This window comes from Ornithodoros turicata, chromosome 3 (genome assembly GCF_037126465.1).
Source record: "Ornithodoros turicata isolate Travis chromosome 3, ASM3712646v1, whole genome shotgun sequence".
NCBI classification, from domain to species: Eukaryota; Metazoa; Arthropoda; class Arachnida; order Ixodida; family Argasidae; genus Ornithodoros; species Ornithodoros turicata.
The window spans coordinates 26,561,356-26,580,158 of NC_088203.1; the positions used below are offsets into that span (position 1 = coordinate 26,561,356).

The 18,803-nt window shown below is 48.9% G+C and overlaps 2 protein-coding genes across 2 annotated transcripts in view; one reads left to right on the top strand and one right to left on the bottom strand.

Annotated features, from left to right (window-relative positions):
• Window positions 1-12,325, bottom strand: part of LOC135388324 (uncharacterized) — a 60,577-nt gene extending 48,252 nt beyond the window's left edge. The window contains exon 1 of the mRNA XM_064617806.1: window positions 12,147-12,325. The gene's annotated coding sequence lies outside the window, so the exon portion shown is untranslated. The remainder of the gene's footprint in view (window positions 1-12,146) is intronic.
• Window positions 12,326-13,298: 973 nt separating this feature from the next.
• The window catches only part of LOC135388325 (uncharacterized), a 151,867-nt gene continuing 146,362 nt past the window's right edge, over window positions 13,299-18,803 (top strand). Inside the window, exons 1-2 of the mRNA XM_064617807.1 lie at window positions 13,299-13,404; window positions 14,931-15,044. Of these exons, the coding sequence (XP_064473877.1) occupies window positions 13,377-13,404; window positions 14,931-15,044 (142 nt within the window). The 5' untranslated portion in view covers window positions 13,299-13,376. The remainder of the gene's footprint in view (window positions 13,405-14,930; window positions 15,045-18,803) is intronic.

Consider the following 18,803-nt stretch of genomic DNA (forward strand, 5'->3'; position numbering starts at 1 on the left):
TCTCGTTGTACACTCTTAAAAATGAACTTCACCGCATAGCACGCTCCTAGCCAACCATCATCTCGAATGATATCGTTATCTGCCCTGATTTGTTGAAAACGGGAGGTGTACGCCTTTTCTGTGACACTTATGCTGTTCATAATTGTCACAGAAAAGGCGTACGCCTCCCGTTTTCAACAAATCAGGGCAGATAACAATATCATTCGAGATGATGGTTGGCTAGGAGCGTGCTATGCGGTGAAGTTCATTTTTAAGAGTGTAGGGTCTGTCTATATGGCACTTAATTGTAGATTTCGTTTCAAGGGGAGTATTACAATCTAAAAAAGAAAAAAAGAAAATAAAAACAAAGCAACTACTAATTCCGAGAGAGACAAAGCGACCTCGGCCATCAAGGCCTCAAATATTTTGTGAATTTGCTTGACGACAGAATCTTATAGCACGTTTTGTTTGTGGACCTACGATGACTAAAATGACTGGTGCCTTTGTATGCGGCATCTGAATGTACCCACCGATGCTCCTATGCCAGCAGGTCTTCCAAAAGCATTCTGGGATGCTATCGTACAGTCTTTGCTCTATTTTCACGAAACCATCAGTCACGTAGCAGAATGCACCCTCCTCCTTCCCGCAGGCATTCAGCTGCATTCAGGGCACCGAGTGAAAACCATGTGCAAAATTATTGCAGTTATACGGGTAAAACCTTTAAACCACTCTCGTGTTAAAGTCTCCATAATGGACAATATGAAATTTTACTGGGTAATCGTAATTTCATCCCCTTGGCTAGCTTCTATTTGTCAAGTAGTTTCTGTTCAATAGCCATACATATACGTAATGTGCTTGCGGATATATTTTGTGTACATCGTCGACGACCGCTTACTCTCATCGCATATCGATATATCCATAGCCGACGTACAGTTTGGCTGACCTTTCCCCGTTTTTTCTTTGTTGTAATAGATATATCCCCTCCCCACCCCGAAATAGCGTGAGACCCTCCGTGCAACGCTGTGCCACGTGCTAACCTTATGATGACCAGTGCACGACTTGCGCCGTTTCGCGCTAAATGGCGTTGCATGCTGCGATGCCCTATTTCCGATCTATAGCCTGTATAGGCTAGCTTCATCTGCTCTGATAGTTCGGGCTTCCGACCTGCTGCTCTTCTTGTTTCTCATATTACTGCTCTTGTATTGTGCAATATCCAACTGGAGGCAAGCATCATGACGTCAGCGTGGAAGTCGACTGATCACCGTCAACATAACCACTACGCTCGAACAGCGCTGAAATGCAACGATCTAACCCACGTGCATGCGGTGGACTGCGTGAGACTTTGTGCTGTGCCCTGTCAACTTTCCCGCTCCCCCCAATATCAGGGTGTCACTAGTTGACTATCCTGACCACCAGCTCGCCTGTTCGCCGCTGTGTCTGCGGCGCAAGATATGTTTCGTTTTTGCGCACAACGCATAGCACCCGGTACGGCGGGGAACGGAGAGCTGCTTCCGCGCTAAGCCTTAGCGACAGCGGTATACGGCATTCAGAATGCACGGGGTAGGATATTCTTCGACCCGTTTCTCGGAACGTGGGGGCCGTATAAGTAGATTAAAATTTGTACTTTCTGAGAATTTCTCACAAAACTAAGGCAGTGTACCAAATTTCGTTGTTATTAGACATGCATACGATTGTTAACGCGTTTTCGAAATGTGTCTGAAGATCACGCCGCACCCTGTACCTTGTAAACCAAGACACATTGCACGCCACTCTGAATGCAAACGAGAAACCAACGAAGACGCTGGTGGACAGCCTTTCTCCGTTGGGAAGGTTCTAGGCTGCTGGCCTGCCCATCACCAGGTGACGGCGTTGCGCGCTCTTGTGGATTTCCTTGCCGCTTCGAACCTGCCTATGGCCTAGGCCTACCCCGTACGCGGGCTCAGTATAAAGGACCATACGTCGTTCACGAGACTATACGTCAGAACGGTGTATGAAAGGCTATTGGCTACAGGGGATCTCGATGTACGATGTGAAACATATTGTACGCCACTCTGGATGCAAACGGGAAAACAATGAAGACGATGGTAGACAGCCTTTCTCAGTTGGGAAGGTTCTAGGCTGCTGGCCTGCCCATCACCAGGTGACGGCGTTGCGCGCTCATGTGGACTTCCTTGCCGCTTCGAACCTGCCTATGGCCTAGGCCTACCCCGTACGCGGGCTCAGTATAAAGGACCATACGTCGTTCACGAGACTATACGTCAGAACGGTGTATGAAAGGCTATTGGCTACAGGGGGTCTCGATGTACGATGTGAAACATATTGTACGCCACTCTGGATGCAAACGGGAAAACAATGAAGACGATGGTAGACAGCCTTTCTCAGTTGGGAAGGTTCTAGGCTGCTGGCCTGCCCATCACCAGGTGACGGCGTTGCGCGCTCATGTGGACTTCCTTGCCGCTTCGAACCTGCCTATGGCCTAGGCCTACCCCGTACGCGGGCTCAGTATGAAGGACCATACGTCGTTCACGAGACTATACGTCAGAACGGTGTATGAAAGGCTATTGGCTACAGGGGGTCTCGATGTACGATGTGAAACATATTGTACGCCACTCTGGATGCAAACGGGAAAACAATGAAGACGATGGTAGACAGCCTTTCTCAGTTGGGAAGGTTCTAGGCTGCTGGCCTGCCCATCACCAGGTGACGGCGTTGCGCGCTCACGTGGACTTCCTTGCCGCTTCGAACCTGCCTATGGCCTAGGCCTACCCCGTACGCGGGCTCAGTATGAAGGACCATACGTCGTTCACGAGACTATACGTCAGAACGGTGTATGAAAGGCTATTGGCTACAGGGGGTCTCGATGTACGATGTAAAACATATTGTACGCCACTCTGGATGCAAACGTGAAAACAACGAAGACGCTGGTGGACAGCCTCTCTCAGTTGGGAAGGTTCTAGGCTGCTGGCCTGCTCATCACCAGGTGACGGCGTTGCGCGCTCATGTGGACTTCCTTGCCGCTTCGAACCTGCCTATGGCCTAGGCCTACCCCGTACGCGGGCTCAGTATAAAGGACCATACGTCGTTCACGAGACTATACGTCAGAACGGTGTATGAAAGGCTATTGGCTACAGGGGGTCTCGATGTACGATGTAAAACATATTGTACGCCACTCTGGATGCAAACGTGAAAACAACGAAGACGCTGGTGGACAGCCTTTCTCAGTTGGGAAGGTTCTAGGCTGCTGGCCTGCCCATCACCAGGTGACGGCGTTGCGCGCTCACGTGGACTTCCTTGCCGCTTCGAACCTGCCTATGGCCTAGGCCTACCCCGTACGCGGGCTCAGTATAAAGGACCATACGTCGTTCACGAGACTATACGTCAGAACGGTGTATGAAAGGCTATTGGCTACAGGGGGTCTCGATGTACGATGTGAAACATATTGTACGCCACTCTGGATGCAAACGGGAAAACAACGAAGACGATGGTAGACAGCCTTTCTCAGTTGGGAAGGTTCTAGGCTGCTGGCCTGCCCATCACCAGGTGACGGCGTTGCGCGCTCATGTGGACTTCCTTGCCGCTTCGAACCTGCCTATGGCCTAGGCCTACCCCGTACGCGGGCTCAGTATGAAGGACCATACGTCGTTCACGAGACTATACGTCAGAACGGTGTATGAAAGGCTATTGGCTACAGGGGGTCTCGATGTACGATGTAAAACATATTGTACGCCACTCTGGATGCAAACGTGAAAACAACGAAGACGCTGGTGGACAGCCTTTCTCAGTTGGGAAGGTTCTAGGCTGCTGGCCTGCTCATCACCAGGTGACGGCGTTGCGCGCTCATGTGGACTTCCTTGCCGCTTCGAACCTGCCTATGGCCTAGGCCTACCCCGTACGCGGGCTCAGTATAAAGGACCATACGTCGTTCACGAGACTATACGTCAGAACGGTGTATGAAAGGCTATTGGCTACAGGGGGTCTCGATGTACGATGTAAAACATATTGTACGCCACTCTGGATGCAAACGTGAAAACAACGAAGACGCTGGTGGACAGCCTTTCTCAGTTGGGAAGGTTCTAGGCTGCTGGCCTGCCCATCACCAGGTGACGGCGTTGCGCGCTCATGTGGACTTCCTTGCCGCTTCGAACCTGCCTATGGCCTAGGCCTACCCCGTACGCGGGCTCAGTATGAAGGACCATACGTCGTTCACGAGACTATACGTCAGAACGGTGTATGAAAGGCTATTGGCTACAGGGGGTCTCGATGTACGATGTAAAACATATTGTACGCCACTCTGGATGCAAACGTGAAAACAACGAAGACGCTGGTGGACAGCCTTTCTCAGTTGGGAAGGTTCTAGGCTGCTGGCCTGCTCATCACCAGGTGACGGCGTTGCGCGCTCATGTGGACTTCCTTGCCGCTTCGAACCTGCCTATGGCCTAGGCCTACCCCGTACGCGGGCTCAGTATAAAGGACCATACGTCGTTCACGAGACTATACGTCAGAGCGGTGTATGAAAGGCTATTGGCTACAAGGGGTCTCGATGTACGATGTAAAACATATTGTACGCCACTCTGGATGCAAACGTGAAAACAACGAAGACGCTGGTGGACAGCCTTTCTCAGTTGGGAAGGTTCTAGGCTGCTGGCCTGCTCATCACCAGGTGACGGCGTTGCGCGCTCATGTGGACTTCCTTGCCGCTTCGAACCTGCCTATGGCCTAGGCCTACCCCGTACGCGGGCTCAGTATAAAGGACCATACGTCGTTCACGAGACTATACGTCAGAACGGTGTATGAAAGGCTATTGGCTACAGGGGGTCTCGATGTACGATGTAAAACATATTGTACGCCACTCTGGATGCAAACGTGAAAACAACGAAGACGCTGGTGGACAGCCTTTCTCAGTTGGGAAGGTTCTAGGCTGCTGGCCTGCCCATCACCAGGTGACGGCGTTGCGCGCTCATGTGGACTTCCTTGCCGCTTCGAACCTGCCTATGGCCTAGGCCTACCCCGTACGCGGGCTCAGTATGAAGGACCATACGTCGTTCACGAGACTATACGTCAGAACGGTGTATGAAAGGCTATTGGCTACAGGGGGTCTCGATGTACGATGTAAAACATATTGTACGCCACTCTGGATGCAAACGTGAAAACAACGAAGACGCTGGTGGACAGCCTTTCTCAGTTGGGAAGGTTCTAGGCTGCTGGCCTGCTCATCACCAGGTGACGGCGTTGCGCGCTCATGTGGACTTCCTTGCCGCTTCGAACCTGCCTATGGCCTAGGCCTACCCCGTACGCGGGCTCAGTATAAAGGACCATACGTCGTTCACGAGACTATACGTCAGAACGGTGTATGAAAGGCTATTGGCTACAAGGGGTCTCGATGTACGATGTAAAACATATTGTACGCCACTCTGGATGCAAACGTGAAAACAACGAAGACGCTGGTGGACAGCCTTTCTCAGTTGGGAAGGTTCTAGGCTGCTGGCCTGCCCATCACCAGGTGACGGCGTTGCGCGCTCATGTGGACTTCCTTGCCGCTTCGAACCTGCCTATGGCCTAGGCCTACCCCGTACGCGGGCTCAGTATAAAGGACCATACGTCGTTCACGAGACTATACGTCAGAACGGTGTATGAAAGGCTATTGGCTACAGGGGGTCTCGATGTACGATGTAAAACATATTGTACGCCACTCTGGATGCAAACGTGAAAACAACGAAGACGCTGGTGGACAGCCTTTCTCAGTTGGGAAGGTTCTAGGCTGCTGGCCTGCCCATCACCAGGTGACGGCGTTGCGCGCTCATGTGGACTTCCTTGCCGCTTCGAACCTGCCTATGGCCTAGGCCTACCCCGTACGCGGGCTCAGTATAAAGGACCATACGTCGTTCACGAGACTATACGTCAGAACGGTGTATGAAAGGCTATTGGCTACAGGGGGTCTCGATGTACGATGTGAAACATATTGTACGCCACTCTGGATGCAAACGGGAAAACAACGAAGACGCTGGTGGACAGCCTTTCTCAGTTGGGAAGGTTCTAGGCTGCTGGCCTGCCCATCACCAGGTGACGGCGTTGCGCGCTCATGTGGACTTCCTTGCCGCTTCGAACCTGCCTATGGCCTAGGCCTACCCCGTACGCGGGCTCAGTATGAAGGACCATACGTCGTTCACGAGACTATACGTCAGAACGGTGTATGAAAGGCTATTGGCTACAGGGGGTCTCGATGTACGATGTAAAACATATTGTACGCCACTCTGGATGCAAACGTGAAAACAACGAAGACGCTGGTGGACAGCCTTTCTCAGTTGGGAAGGTTCTAGGCTGCTGGCCTGCCCATCACCAGGTGACGGCGTTGCGCGCTCTTGTGGACTTCCTTACCGCTTCGAACCTGCTTGACACTCTGTGACAACTTCTGTGAAACTGTGTTCGCACGGTATCTGCCATTGTGCAGTGAGTGTTTCTCGGTGCCTAACGTCTCCCCTTTCCTTTTCCCCGTTTTCCTTTATGATTTATCCTGCTACACCCACTCTACCCCTTTCCTGTTTTTGTTTGTTTGTTTGTTCTTCTCTTTTCTCTATCGAAAAAAATTTTTACTCATTTTTTTTCAAATTTTTTTCTCAATTTTTTTCACCCACAAATGCGTTTTGGAGTAGGCAGTTCTGACTGGGCCGGGACTAACCTCTCCATATTTTATTTTTCTAATCCAATCCAATCCAGCGGGGCCACTGTTAGTATTATGAACAAGAAGTTAGTCGACGCCGGAAATATTTTTCACGGGCGACCGATATACGTCCAGGGCTTCGACGGTTCCTGCCGCGAGCTGCAAGAGTGGACAGTAGCAGATGTAGAACACCAGAACCAGAATTTACCCGCAAAAGCACTGGTTATGGACGAAGTGGACTGCGATTTTTTACTATCGCGGCCTCACATGAAGGCCATGCGATTAAACCACTTCTGGAATGATGAAGCTTCCGTCGATAGCGACGCCTGTCTCGCGAGTGGAATTAGGCAGACATCGCGACTACCGAAGAATGCGGGCGACGTCACGGCCCTGTACACGGAAGTAGAATGTCTGGCGAAGTGCCCACCAGCCATGGCAGGATGCGCGGTGTCTTTCAAATTGACCAACACGACCATTGTTCGCAAGAAACCGTACCCAATGTCCAGAGAAAAAAAGCATGGCTTCAGAAAGAACTACAATCGATGCTAGAGGCCCACGTTATACGACCGTTGACTTCGTCCTTCACGTCGCCTATAGCGATTGCACCTAAGGAGGATGGGACATTCTGTCTATGTACAGACTATCGTCGGATAAACCAACAGAGAGACCTCTTTACCTACCCGATGCCTCGCATTGACGACGGCAGGGGATCCAAGGTGTTCTCGTATATTGACCTCACCAAAGGATATTGGCAGATCCCTCTACTAGAGGAATACAAAGAGCCAAAGAGCACACAGCATTCGTCCACCCTTTGATGTCTCCGAATATAATCGACTCCCGTTCGAAAAACTCTGGAGCCTGGTTCAGAAAATCATGATATCCTGCGGCCCTACAACGGGAAATTTTGTGCAGTCTACATAGACGACGTATAGTCGTATAGTCGTATAGTCGTTTATTCAAGATGAGAGGCTGAACACGTCATCCATCTCGCACAGATGCTCACTGCTCTGAGTAAGACGGGGATGAAAGTGAACTTCCAGAAGAGTGTTTTCTTCCAGGAGAGGATGACTTTTCTGGGCAGGGTACTGGATGAAACGACAAGAAGCACGAGGCAGGAGTCTCTCACATCAAAGAGCTCCAGAAGCTCCATTACATTCATTGCTTGAGGGTCTTCCTGGGCCTGGCCGGACACTTTCGGGCGTTCATCAGGGACTACGCGATTATAACCAAGTGCCTCACACAGCTGTCCCGAAAGGATGTCCCTTTCACCTGGTCTACAGAGTGTGAAGCCGTGTACCAGCACTTGTGAAAAGGATATAATCCGACTCTGTGCTCACTCTGCCGGACTTCACACTACCGTTTTAGTTAAAGGCTGACGCGCCCCCATTACGGGACTGGAGCCGTATTATACTAGAAGCGCGTTAGCATCCTGAAAGGGCGCCAGCTTTCTGTGATTGGTTACCTCTGGCACACTTTCTCTAACGCCGAAATCAAATATAACACAACCGAGAAAGAAGCGTTAGCGGTAGTACGGGCTATGGATGTATCACCAGGTGGGTTTGCAAGCTGCAACAATTTGAATTTTAAACACCTCATCGGAGTGCCTCAGATCTCACTGACGCGGATGCCTTGTCTCGTTTGGCCGTAGACCCACCTGGAAAGTAAACACAAGCAATGGGAGGGATCTGAGCAGTTGCAGTGGACAGCTAGGTTCACGTCCCAGACACACTAATATCGAAGATCCTCCAGCTGTATCATGATAGCCAGGATTCGGGTGGACACGGCGGCTTTTGGTGGACACACAGAAAACTTCGTAAGCGCTTCACCTGGAAGAACATGGGGACAATGGTACAGAAATACGTGTGCGAAAAACCGGAATCTACCGATTCTATGGTCCTACCGGAACACTCCGCAATACCATTTGAAGTGATTCGCGTTGACTTTGCAGAAATAAATAAAAAGGGGGAAGGAGTGTCAAGGACACAGGCATTCCTCCTTGCTATCGACCATGCAGTGCACGCGAATGGTCGCAGACGGCCCTGGACGGGAAGAGGCCCAGGGCGTCACCAGTCTCCTCGAACGGGAGCTGTTCAGAAACACGAAAGTTATAATCTCGGACAACTGCCGAGCGTTCCGAAGCCGGAAGCTCACTGTGTGGGCACAGCAAAGAGGAATTACGCTTCGCCACGCGACACCAAACCACTCAGCAGCCAACGGAATAGCAGAACGAGCCATCAGAGACATTTAGCACTGCGTGTCAGTTTACCCACAGTACAGAGGAAGGTGGAAATGGGCTTCGGAAGGCGCGGTCCATCACTACGCGCTCGGTATCACCCAATGGATCATTTTGGAAGAGCATCTCAAGACTGCCCAGCAGCGTGAAAAATGTCGCCTAACTATGAAGCCGAACTTCGATAAACAATATAACATTGCCATACCGAACATTCAAATTGTCAACCGCATCGCCCCATCGGAAGCATTGTCCCTGGCGATGAAACTCCCCATCCGTCATCTCGAAATAAAGTTGTTGTTGTTGTTGTTGGCAACCGCGTCCTAGTTCGACTAGGCCTACCCCGTACGCGGGCCCAGTATTAAAGACCATATGTCGTTCCACGGGGTGATGGTCAAGAAAACGGGGGAGAATGTAGAGGTTGAAGAAAAAGGGAACAGGGGAAGGAAAAGAGGAGGTCGAAATAAACTTTTAGGGAACGTTCCCAGGAGAACGGTGGCGGATTCCGCTGCTCCTCTACCGAACCTGTTGTACATCAAATTAAGGAAGTTGCCTCTGGACGAGAGCCGCCGATATTTCGAACAGACTGTTATTTTGGGCACCGTCCTCATCATTGGCATGGTATTTAATGGCATGGTAGGGCAATACGATGCCAATGATGAGTACGGTGCCCGGAAGAAGAACTGTCTTCGTTCGAAATATCGGCGGCTCTCCATCGTGAGGCAACTCCCTTCATACTTCCCTACCGGTTCGCTGGATTTCTACCCAAAATACCCATCTATTTTGTACATTATAATATTTTTTTTATTTTTAGCAGGTACGAAACAATTCATTTGCAGTCCAGAAAACTGCTTTCCAAACACCATAAAACACCATCATTGCACGTTGTTCTGCTATGAATACCTCGTAATTCGCGGTATTGGTTGCCAGTCCATTGTTGCGTGTTTAGAAGACTGCCCGTTCGGTGCACGTAAAAGTCTTTGCAAGTTTCAATAGATGACTTCAGAAAATCCTAGTGCTCTTTGCGTACGCATTGCATCTTGGGTGCTTGCTGAGCGGGGGAACGAAAAGTAATCCTTCACATTTCGCTTTCGCTGAGCTTGACACGTCGTGGACAATGGACCGGTAGGAAAGAAATCGGAACAGTTCGGATGCCACTCGTTTCTTTAGAATTAGTAAACTCCCACAGTCCAAAGCGGCGCTAAGCACTCTGGAATTTTCTGAACTCGTCTATTGGAGTGAACAACGCTTAGCACTATCACGCTCAGCAAGACCGTGAAAGTGAGTAGAACACGATCTTCTACAAGTAAGTAATTAAAAGTAGGAAGTAAGTAAGTAAAGTATGCGTAAAATGATGCAGAGTCTACGATTCGATACCTGGGCCCTCCTGATACCCGGTCAGGGACGCTTTTTCTCTCGAGTGGCGACCCACAGAAAGGGTTCTCGAGTTGTGCACTATGAGAAGAGGATATTTTGGTCAGAAGGTGTTTGCTAATTAAGTTCGCGTCACGTACGACTCGCGTTAAAGTTCACTTGAACACCGCTCCAGACTGCGAAGCGGGAAGAAAGCCACCCTGGTAGAGCCTATAGTAGAAAACAACGCCTTCATAACGAGGATCACTCCTCATACTGTAAATAGATTACCAAAACACCCTCCGCCATTATTTCTACTAAGGACCACGAGGGTCCGCAGGTCGGAATGGTGTTCAAGGTAACTCTGATACTAGCTGTACTGTGAAAAAGAGGAAGAAAGGACGCGTTGGCGGCCCGTTGGTAAATGCTATCATGACACTCGGTACGCTTCGCGCGTCAAGGCCTGACTTCATGAGGAACAATCATTCGTCTGAAAGCCCATGAAAATCCCAGGGAAAACCGCAGAAATTTCGGATGGGTATGCCACGATATCCCAGCATTGAAAAATCCCGGATCTAAAAATTACAATACCAAAATCACAAATTGCAAATTTAAAGCTTATACCTGCGAGGTCCGAGAGTAGACGTGTTTCAGAGTACGATATTACCGAGCAACGCGCCAGCTTCGCGTGTTTTCCGTGTCTATCGAAGTCTTTTTAGTGAATGAAATGCACGTTTTAGCCACGGTTAGGCTTAGTAGAGCGGATGCTGGTGGTTGTAGTGGCGTGCTATTTACTAGCGATCTGCCTGGGGGTGGTGTGTCCTGGGCAGCTTCGCAGGGAGCTATGCCGACGTTTGTCTTAAAGTGTCAGAGGAGGTACGTCTGCACGGACGCCCTGAAGCAGCACAAAACAAAGCGACGGTGGTTAGTTTATGGTCATGAGAGAGCTATATATAGTACTGTAGTGAGACCAACGTTAGTTCATGTTTGTTGACTACAGGTTCTCGCGCGTGTTCGAGGCGGTGCCACCATTAGACTGTGCCGATTTGGGATCAGCCTATTATACCCCTAAAGAGAAAGTTCGTTCCCTGACAGCGTTGCAATATGTCCGAATATGTCCGACAGGATCATTTCACTCCAAAACCAGAGCCGTGTATTAAAAGGGCGTCTGGCCATTGGGAGGAGTCCCAAAAAGAGGCTTGACCTGTCAGTCACAGTTTCGCGCCCCTGATTGGTTGTTTTTTTACCATTGGGGCCGCCATGACAAGTCCGTGGTTGTAGTTTAGAACGCGCGCCAAGTTGCCTTATTTAGTGACTCTAGTTGCCATTTACCACATACGCTGCGCATGAAAATCGACGGGGAGGGAGCCGCTCCAAAAACGCAGCTGCTCAGCAAAACGTCCACGTCTGACACGCATGTTCATGGCACATAGTGTGCAAGCCTGTACTGGGTTTCCGCCACGGCTCGGTAAATTGGCGAAACTGTAATGCATGTCGATCTGTACCTACCGCCGAACGCCGCGACGGAATAACGGAGTTGATATACTCGCGCAAGTGATGTATGTGATGAATGGAATACACTCGTTCAACAGGTGTCTAACGTAGAACCTACAGGAACCCTTACGGCTGTCGCGTAACGACTTGCGCTCACCGTAGCGATACCAATAAAGACTGCACGTTCAGTTTGGCTGCCACGATACACTCACGGTAATTGTGTCAGCCACCGTGAGATGATGTTCGAATGTTCTGTGCTCCAGTATGACTCGCTCCTTGCTCCGACGAATCTGATTCGTGAGTGACAGCGAGACGGAGAGAAACTGACGAATCTAAGGGGCGGTATTCCGAAAGACAAAATTCTAAAGACGTCCCCTCCTGCCTTTCCATCCCACCTTTTGAAAGTGCACACACGAACCGCATTTTTCTCACCTGTCCACACTTTGGGGATAGTGCCTTGACAGCGCGTAGGCAAGGCGGAGGCGACGACCTTGGCCCAACAGAAGCGTCGGCGATGGTCCAACATGCGTCTGTCAACTTTCACACCGGTATATTGTATGCACGATTGAGGACATCCATTATGTGCGTTTAATCCATGCGGTCGACAATGCCGAGACGGTTGCTAGGCAACAGGAGTGGACAGGCGGTGCCACCTAGGAACGTATTCATGAAAGTCATCGTGGTTGCGGTATTGACTTGTTGACTGGTCAATAGTTCAAGGGAAAGGAACAGTTAGCGCATTCTTTCTCTCTCTTTTTTTCTCATTTTTTTGCTTTGTATTTTTGTATGCTTTTTGTATTGATGCGCTGCTGTCTTTTGTATTGTGCTTTGTGTGCGTTTTTTGTACCTATGTAGAAGGCTTATCACTGGAAACAATCTGGCTGGGAATATGCGCTTTCACGACGGTTCGCAGAGAGTTCCAACGAATGTTGTGTAAAGTTTATGCAAACGCAGTACAGTTTTTTCCTGTCTATCGCACGCCTGTGTTTTTTAACGTTTTTTTTTCTCCTTTCACTGACTGTTGCGCTTTTTATGGATAGCCTAGTTAAACTTATGACTGAGGCACTAGGCGTCTCATACGTACATGTACAGTACATAATTTTTTGTCATTGATGGAAACGCTTGTGGAAACTCTCTTAAATTGGAAGAAGAACATGCACGTGAGGTACAGCCTGTGCCATAGTGTCGCAGTAAGTAAGGGAAGACAGGTAAAGGAGTTAAATATCAAAGTGTATGAACAGAAACAACCTTGCGGCATCAGTTCATTTTATTTCAAAGGCTCCAGACAAACTTTTTGAATATATTTCCAGTTCCGTACTGCCAATGTGCAGTAGCGGTCATCATCACTTGTGCCGTCAGATGGAGAATACTTTCCATGTTTCCTTGTCTTCACTGACCAGGGTTCTCAAAAGACTTCAAGGTAAATTGACTCGACACCTATAATACCGAAATGCAATGTAATTTAATAATTCAGAGTAGATATACGTGTATAAAGTTAGGTACTCGAAGTGCAACAGAGAGTGCAAATAATCTCTTTTAATTCCTGTACACAAGGCTATCATGGGAATGGAAGAAGAAAGGTATGTTGTATAGGTGCGAGGTCCGCGGCTCGTGATTTTAACCATCTGTTCTACCTTGCTGCCTTGAACGGACTGCTCCGTCATGGCGGAAGGAAGTCCATCCAAAAAACGTAAGGGACGCTAATTTATTACGTGGCTATATCGTATGAATATGTTATACTCGGAGCGGAAAGATACGTTTCTCTACTGTTAACTGGACATGGCACGCTATGGTCGTCTAGGCTCTGTTGGAACGTATAAGTGTTATGGCTGAAAGCTTGGTCTTAATGTGGAGGTTAGCATCTTCCTGCACCCGCACGCAGTGTGGGGTGCTTTGCAGGTCTGCGCAAGAAGATACTACTATAGAAGCGTTATGATAAACCTGTGTTCTTGGTTGACTTACCATTAGCGCATTCGCTACAATACTGTTGTAGTGTAGTATATTGCGGACGCTGTATTCCCTTTTTAATGTGCGCGTTCTTGGATCGGCTCTCCAGTTTTTCCGAGCTGCGTAAACTTTTGTTTTCGGAGTGGTACCTTGCAGACCGGTACCCCGTCATTCTATCCACGTGGTTCCAGTGATGGGCAGTACGAAGCACTCAGTACTTTAGTAGTACTTTTGCTTTACTTCAAGTAATCCTGCTGAACAATACTTTCTACTTTACATGAAGTACTTTTTGCTGTTCTTTCCGTTGAAGTACGTCAAGTATCCTTCTGTCAGCGTTGCTTGCTCGCTACATGACAGCCGGCACCGCATCCGGACTGCCACCGCGGAGTTTATTATGGTGTTCGCAGCACTGCGCCTCGCCCTATTTTAGCCACTTTGAAATCCTATATGAGCCGATAAACTGGCACGTCTCAACATGCTGTTCCGCGTTGTTTACTCGTCGTCCGCGTATAGTTTGCCTGAGAGGTTGCATTTGAACGTATGTGTGCGCATGTTAGTCTTCGTAAAGAGCTAAATGTCGTGGCATGAAAACAGCATGTTCAGTTTGAGGGATGCTTAATGAGTACTTCAAGTACATTTCTCACTGCTTTATATACTTAAGTATTTAGCACTGATAGGACTTTTTGCTGCATTTAAAGTATTTGTTTTTACAACTGCTTGACACTCTACTTCTCCTGGTACTTTGCCCATCACTGGTTCTATCATTCTGCCCAGCTGATCCCATCGTACGACTCCAAATGTTGCTAAATTCTATCTTCTTGTGATCTCCTCTTCTTCCTATGCGGCTTTCAAGCGCGATGTTAGTTCATGTGTAATCTATAGGGGATTTCACTATTTTTTCTCCTTTTGTGCGCATTGTTGTCACGTAACCTCGGATGATGGTCGTAATATGTATATACCAACTGTAATGTACGCGCACCATGTTTCTGAACCTAATCTTCGCTAAATACCAGATAGTGTAGATACCATGATACTTGTGGTCATTCTTGGGCGCGGATGTATCGTAGCATGTCACGTTACAACTGGTGTAGATAGTGTAAGAGGTAGTCGCTCCTTCATACAACTTAGCTCTTTGTCGTTCCATAAAACAACTCGACCTCGCAAGAGAAACCGCTTTGGCTGTTTAGCCGCCGGCGTGCTATATTAGTGAACAGTGTGTTGTGTTTGTGTTTGTTTGTGATAGGTGTTTTTGGTTGTCTTTTAATAAAGGCGGTCGCTATGTGATCGCCTTCTGCCTGGTGACGGGACTCGCCCTCGCTCTCGTCTACGGCTTCCTGCACAGGTCATCCACTAAGAGAGCAGCCACGGTCAACCTAACTGCACGTAAGCGGATCCTTGCTCTGTGTTTCGAACCGGCCCTCATGCGAATAGACCTTGCCGTCGTTACGATGCGGAGTTGTTGATACGGATTTGTCGTAGGATGTTCATCTGAAAAATGTCAGTTTCCGGATTGCTTTCTTCTCTCAGGTAAACGCGGTTCTTCTTTATGTGCGCGATCACCTATATCAACTCGCACACATGAGAACAACCGTTTCACTTGAAAGAGAAAAATATCAGGGTAAAAATGGCATCAAAGGAAATGTTGGATGCCCTACGAAACATGTAAATGTAATTTTTTACCGCTTGTTTGCAACGGCGACGACACTTCCTCCTATCTCCGCACCTTTCTCGCGCGCTTTTTTGCGACAATCAAGCAGGCGGGGCCAAAGCAGCACTTACTAATGCACTGTTACTAATTTCAGACTATTTCTTTTGCTATACCGTGCGTAGTTTTTATTGGGGTCTGCGGTTATCCGCGGAGGACTTCATATTTATGTAAAGAAGGTGAGGTTGGCTTGGCAATTTTGAAAGTTCTATTGGAAAAACAAATTTCCCTGAGTGAAAAATTGTCCAAAGCTTTCCTAAATGGCGGCAAGTTTCAAGACGGCAGTTTGAGAAAGCCCCTCAATCGTCCGGCGAGAACGTCGCCAGTTATAATTTGTCACTATAGGCGGTGAAACACCCTGTATGTCTGTATGAGAGAAATGTAAGATATAATATGAAGAGAGAGAGAGAGAGAGGCAGAGTGAGTGTCCCGTGAATGTTGCTTATTTGGTCAATGTTACTACTTTTCTTATGTCATGATATGTGGTCATGTTAAGTTGCCATGTTATCGTTTTTGCTCCCCCTCACGTAACGCCGTTGTAGGGCGCTTGAGGAATGTACATAAATAAATAAATGCGACTCCTTGGCAAGTCGTCGGAAAGCTGATGCCACCGTGGTGTAATTGGCTAACGCACCGACCGCCAATCGGGAGATGCGTGGTTCGACGACTGCATATTACAAACAACAGCGTCATTTGAATTATGATGAGTGGGGAGTTACATTGCCAGGAGCAATACTGGCGGTAATGTTGTGAACTGGAACCAGTCACCTCACAGTGAGGACCGAAGTCGCACGTACGGTGTCCGAAAACTGTAAGTGCGTTTTTTGGGCACTGTGTTGGTGGGCTGGATTTTGGCCATGGACCAAGCAATTTTGATGTAGTGAGGCCGAGTGTCAAGCTGATTTGGAGACACCAATAGTTTAGATGCTTTCACATCTACACTATTGGTGTCTCTAAGTCAGCTGAGCTCTCGCCCTCTCACTACTTGGTAGTGAGAGGTACGTTGAGAGGCACTACGTTGGCAGTGCGGGCAATGAACAAAGGATGTGCTCTAGATCTTCCGAATCACCGCAGTGACGGCATCTAGGAGAGTCAACTTGTCGCAAGCGGGAACGTCACTGAGCTGTAAAAGCCACATTGAGTCGCATCCGATGGATTAATGCAGCGTTTTGACGGGATGTATTTGGTGGCATCCGGAAAGCGCGCGTTGGATCAACTCGTGCAAAGGGGGAGAGTATCATTTATCAATTGGCGGGAAGCCAGGAGTGCCATAGACGTCGAAGAATGGAACGACGGTGTCCACTCAGCAGTGCAAGATTCGTCCATCGTCTAGATGGGCTTCTAGAGAGCTAGAGAGATACTAGAGAGATGGGCTTCTAGAGATTTTGCGGCGCTGTCAGCTTGTTTACTCCCCATGACATCACAATGGGCTGGAACCCTGTGGAGAACTAGCCTGTGTCCTGCTTGGTACACATGCTGGTAAGCCCTTAACGCATCCGTCACTAAGGGTGCCGACGAGTTTCGTATGCCTCTGTTTTCTAGCTTGCAGTGCGAATTTTGTTCGCGGGCTAAAATCAACTATGTGCTGCAGAAAGAACATAACTGACATAGAGCTCTGCAGCGCCACAGGAGGTGGGAAACCTCCAGGATGCAAAGGGCGTCGTCCTTGCACTACGCCCTCGCATGGTATATTACAAAGGTTGATGCACACCTGCCATTTCTGGAAGCGTCATCGGTGTATATTACTACCGCGATAGAAATTGTCTCCTATCAGAGCAATGGGCTCGAAGATCCTGGTCTCTTTGTTACCGAAGATCCGGAGCACTCACGTAGATGGGACCTTGGGGCTTCCTTTGCTCCTTCGCTACGAAGCCAGTGAAGCTCGGTCGTATCATCTGCGGGGAGGGGCGTGCAACGTTGGGTACACGCGCGTTCTGCCTGCCTAGACTCTTAGAAATGAACTTCACCGCATAGCACGCTCCTAGCCAGCCATCGTCTCGAATGATATGGTTATCTGCCCTGATTTGTTGAAAGCGGGAGGCGTACGCCTTTTTTGTGACACTTATGCTGTTCATAATTGTCACAAAAAAGGCATACGCCTCCCGTTTTCAACAAATCAGGGCAGATAATGATATCATTCGAGATTATGGTTGGCTAGGAGCGTGCTATGCGGTGAAGTTTATTTCTAAGAGTGCAGTCTAGGCAGGCAGAACGCTCGTGTACCCAACGTTGCACGCCCCTCCCCGCAGATGATACGACCGAGCTTCACCAAGCTCCCACTTTCCTTTTTTTTTTGGCTACAGTCGTGACGACTACAGACTTGAGTGCGGCCAACAACGGCAAGCTACCTCGACCCCCTCTTTTCTATAAGAGTGTGGGAGCGCGAATATCATCTGCGCTGCTCGATAAAAGGCACCTTCGGGGGGTATCGAATTTTCCTGGGGACTGTGTGCATGCGATTGTGCGCACGCGAACGCAGAAAGTGCCGAGCTGTTTCACATTCACGTAGAACCCCAATCGGGAGTTCGCCAGCTTCAGCGTGAACCGCCGTGTTTCAGTCATTCTTGGAACTCCGAGGCAGCGACGAAGGCTAGATCGGAGTTCACGACTACGTTAAGGAGCTACCGGCTACGGGTTCAAGCTTCTTGACACACAGAGGAAAATGTTTCATAGCCTTGCGTGTGAACAGAAGCTCGACGCACTGTTCGGTCAATCACAAGTTCCGCCGTGTTTTGCGTGTTCTGCAACGAATAAAATGAGTTCCTGCGAAAGAACGATGAGCGCGGGTAACTTAGAGAGCACGTGCAAGGATCCGCCGCACACCTTCAAAAAGAAAAAAAAATCTACAAAAAGTGTATCGCCGAACGAGAGGACGTCGTGACGTACCATGGGCTCCGGCACGTAACCAGTTACGTACAGCAGCACAGCTCAAGCATGTATAAGCGGTGTGTGAGCTGAGAAGAAAAAACAAAGAAGAGAAATGCAGAGCCGTTTCTACGTCACGCGAGGACCGTGTCTGTCGTCCGCGGCTGCTTTCTCCGACTGTTTTGGGAAATTCGATGGCACAGTGACAATACACCGCAGAGCGAAAATATTTTGCATGGTGACTCCTGGCGGAGAGCTTCACAGATAAGGCAGGGTTTCGAGCCCTGTTAAATGTCACTTCATAAGTGTCACAAAAAGGCGTACGCTTCCCGTTTTCAACAAATCAGGGCAGATAACGATATCATTCGAGATTATAGTTGGCTAGCATGGTGCTATGCGGTAAGGTTCATTTCTAAGAGTGTGGTTGGCTAGGAGAGTGCTATGTGGTGAAGTTCATTTTTGGAGTGTAGATCTTGTACGTGGAATCACCCTGTATAGTTGTAGGATGTATTGCGTTTAAGTAGAGGCAGTCCCAGCTGCGCAACCAGCGCTGACACCATCCTTTACACATC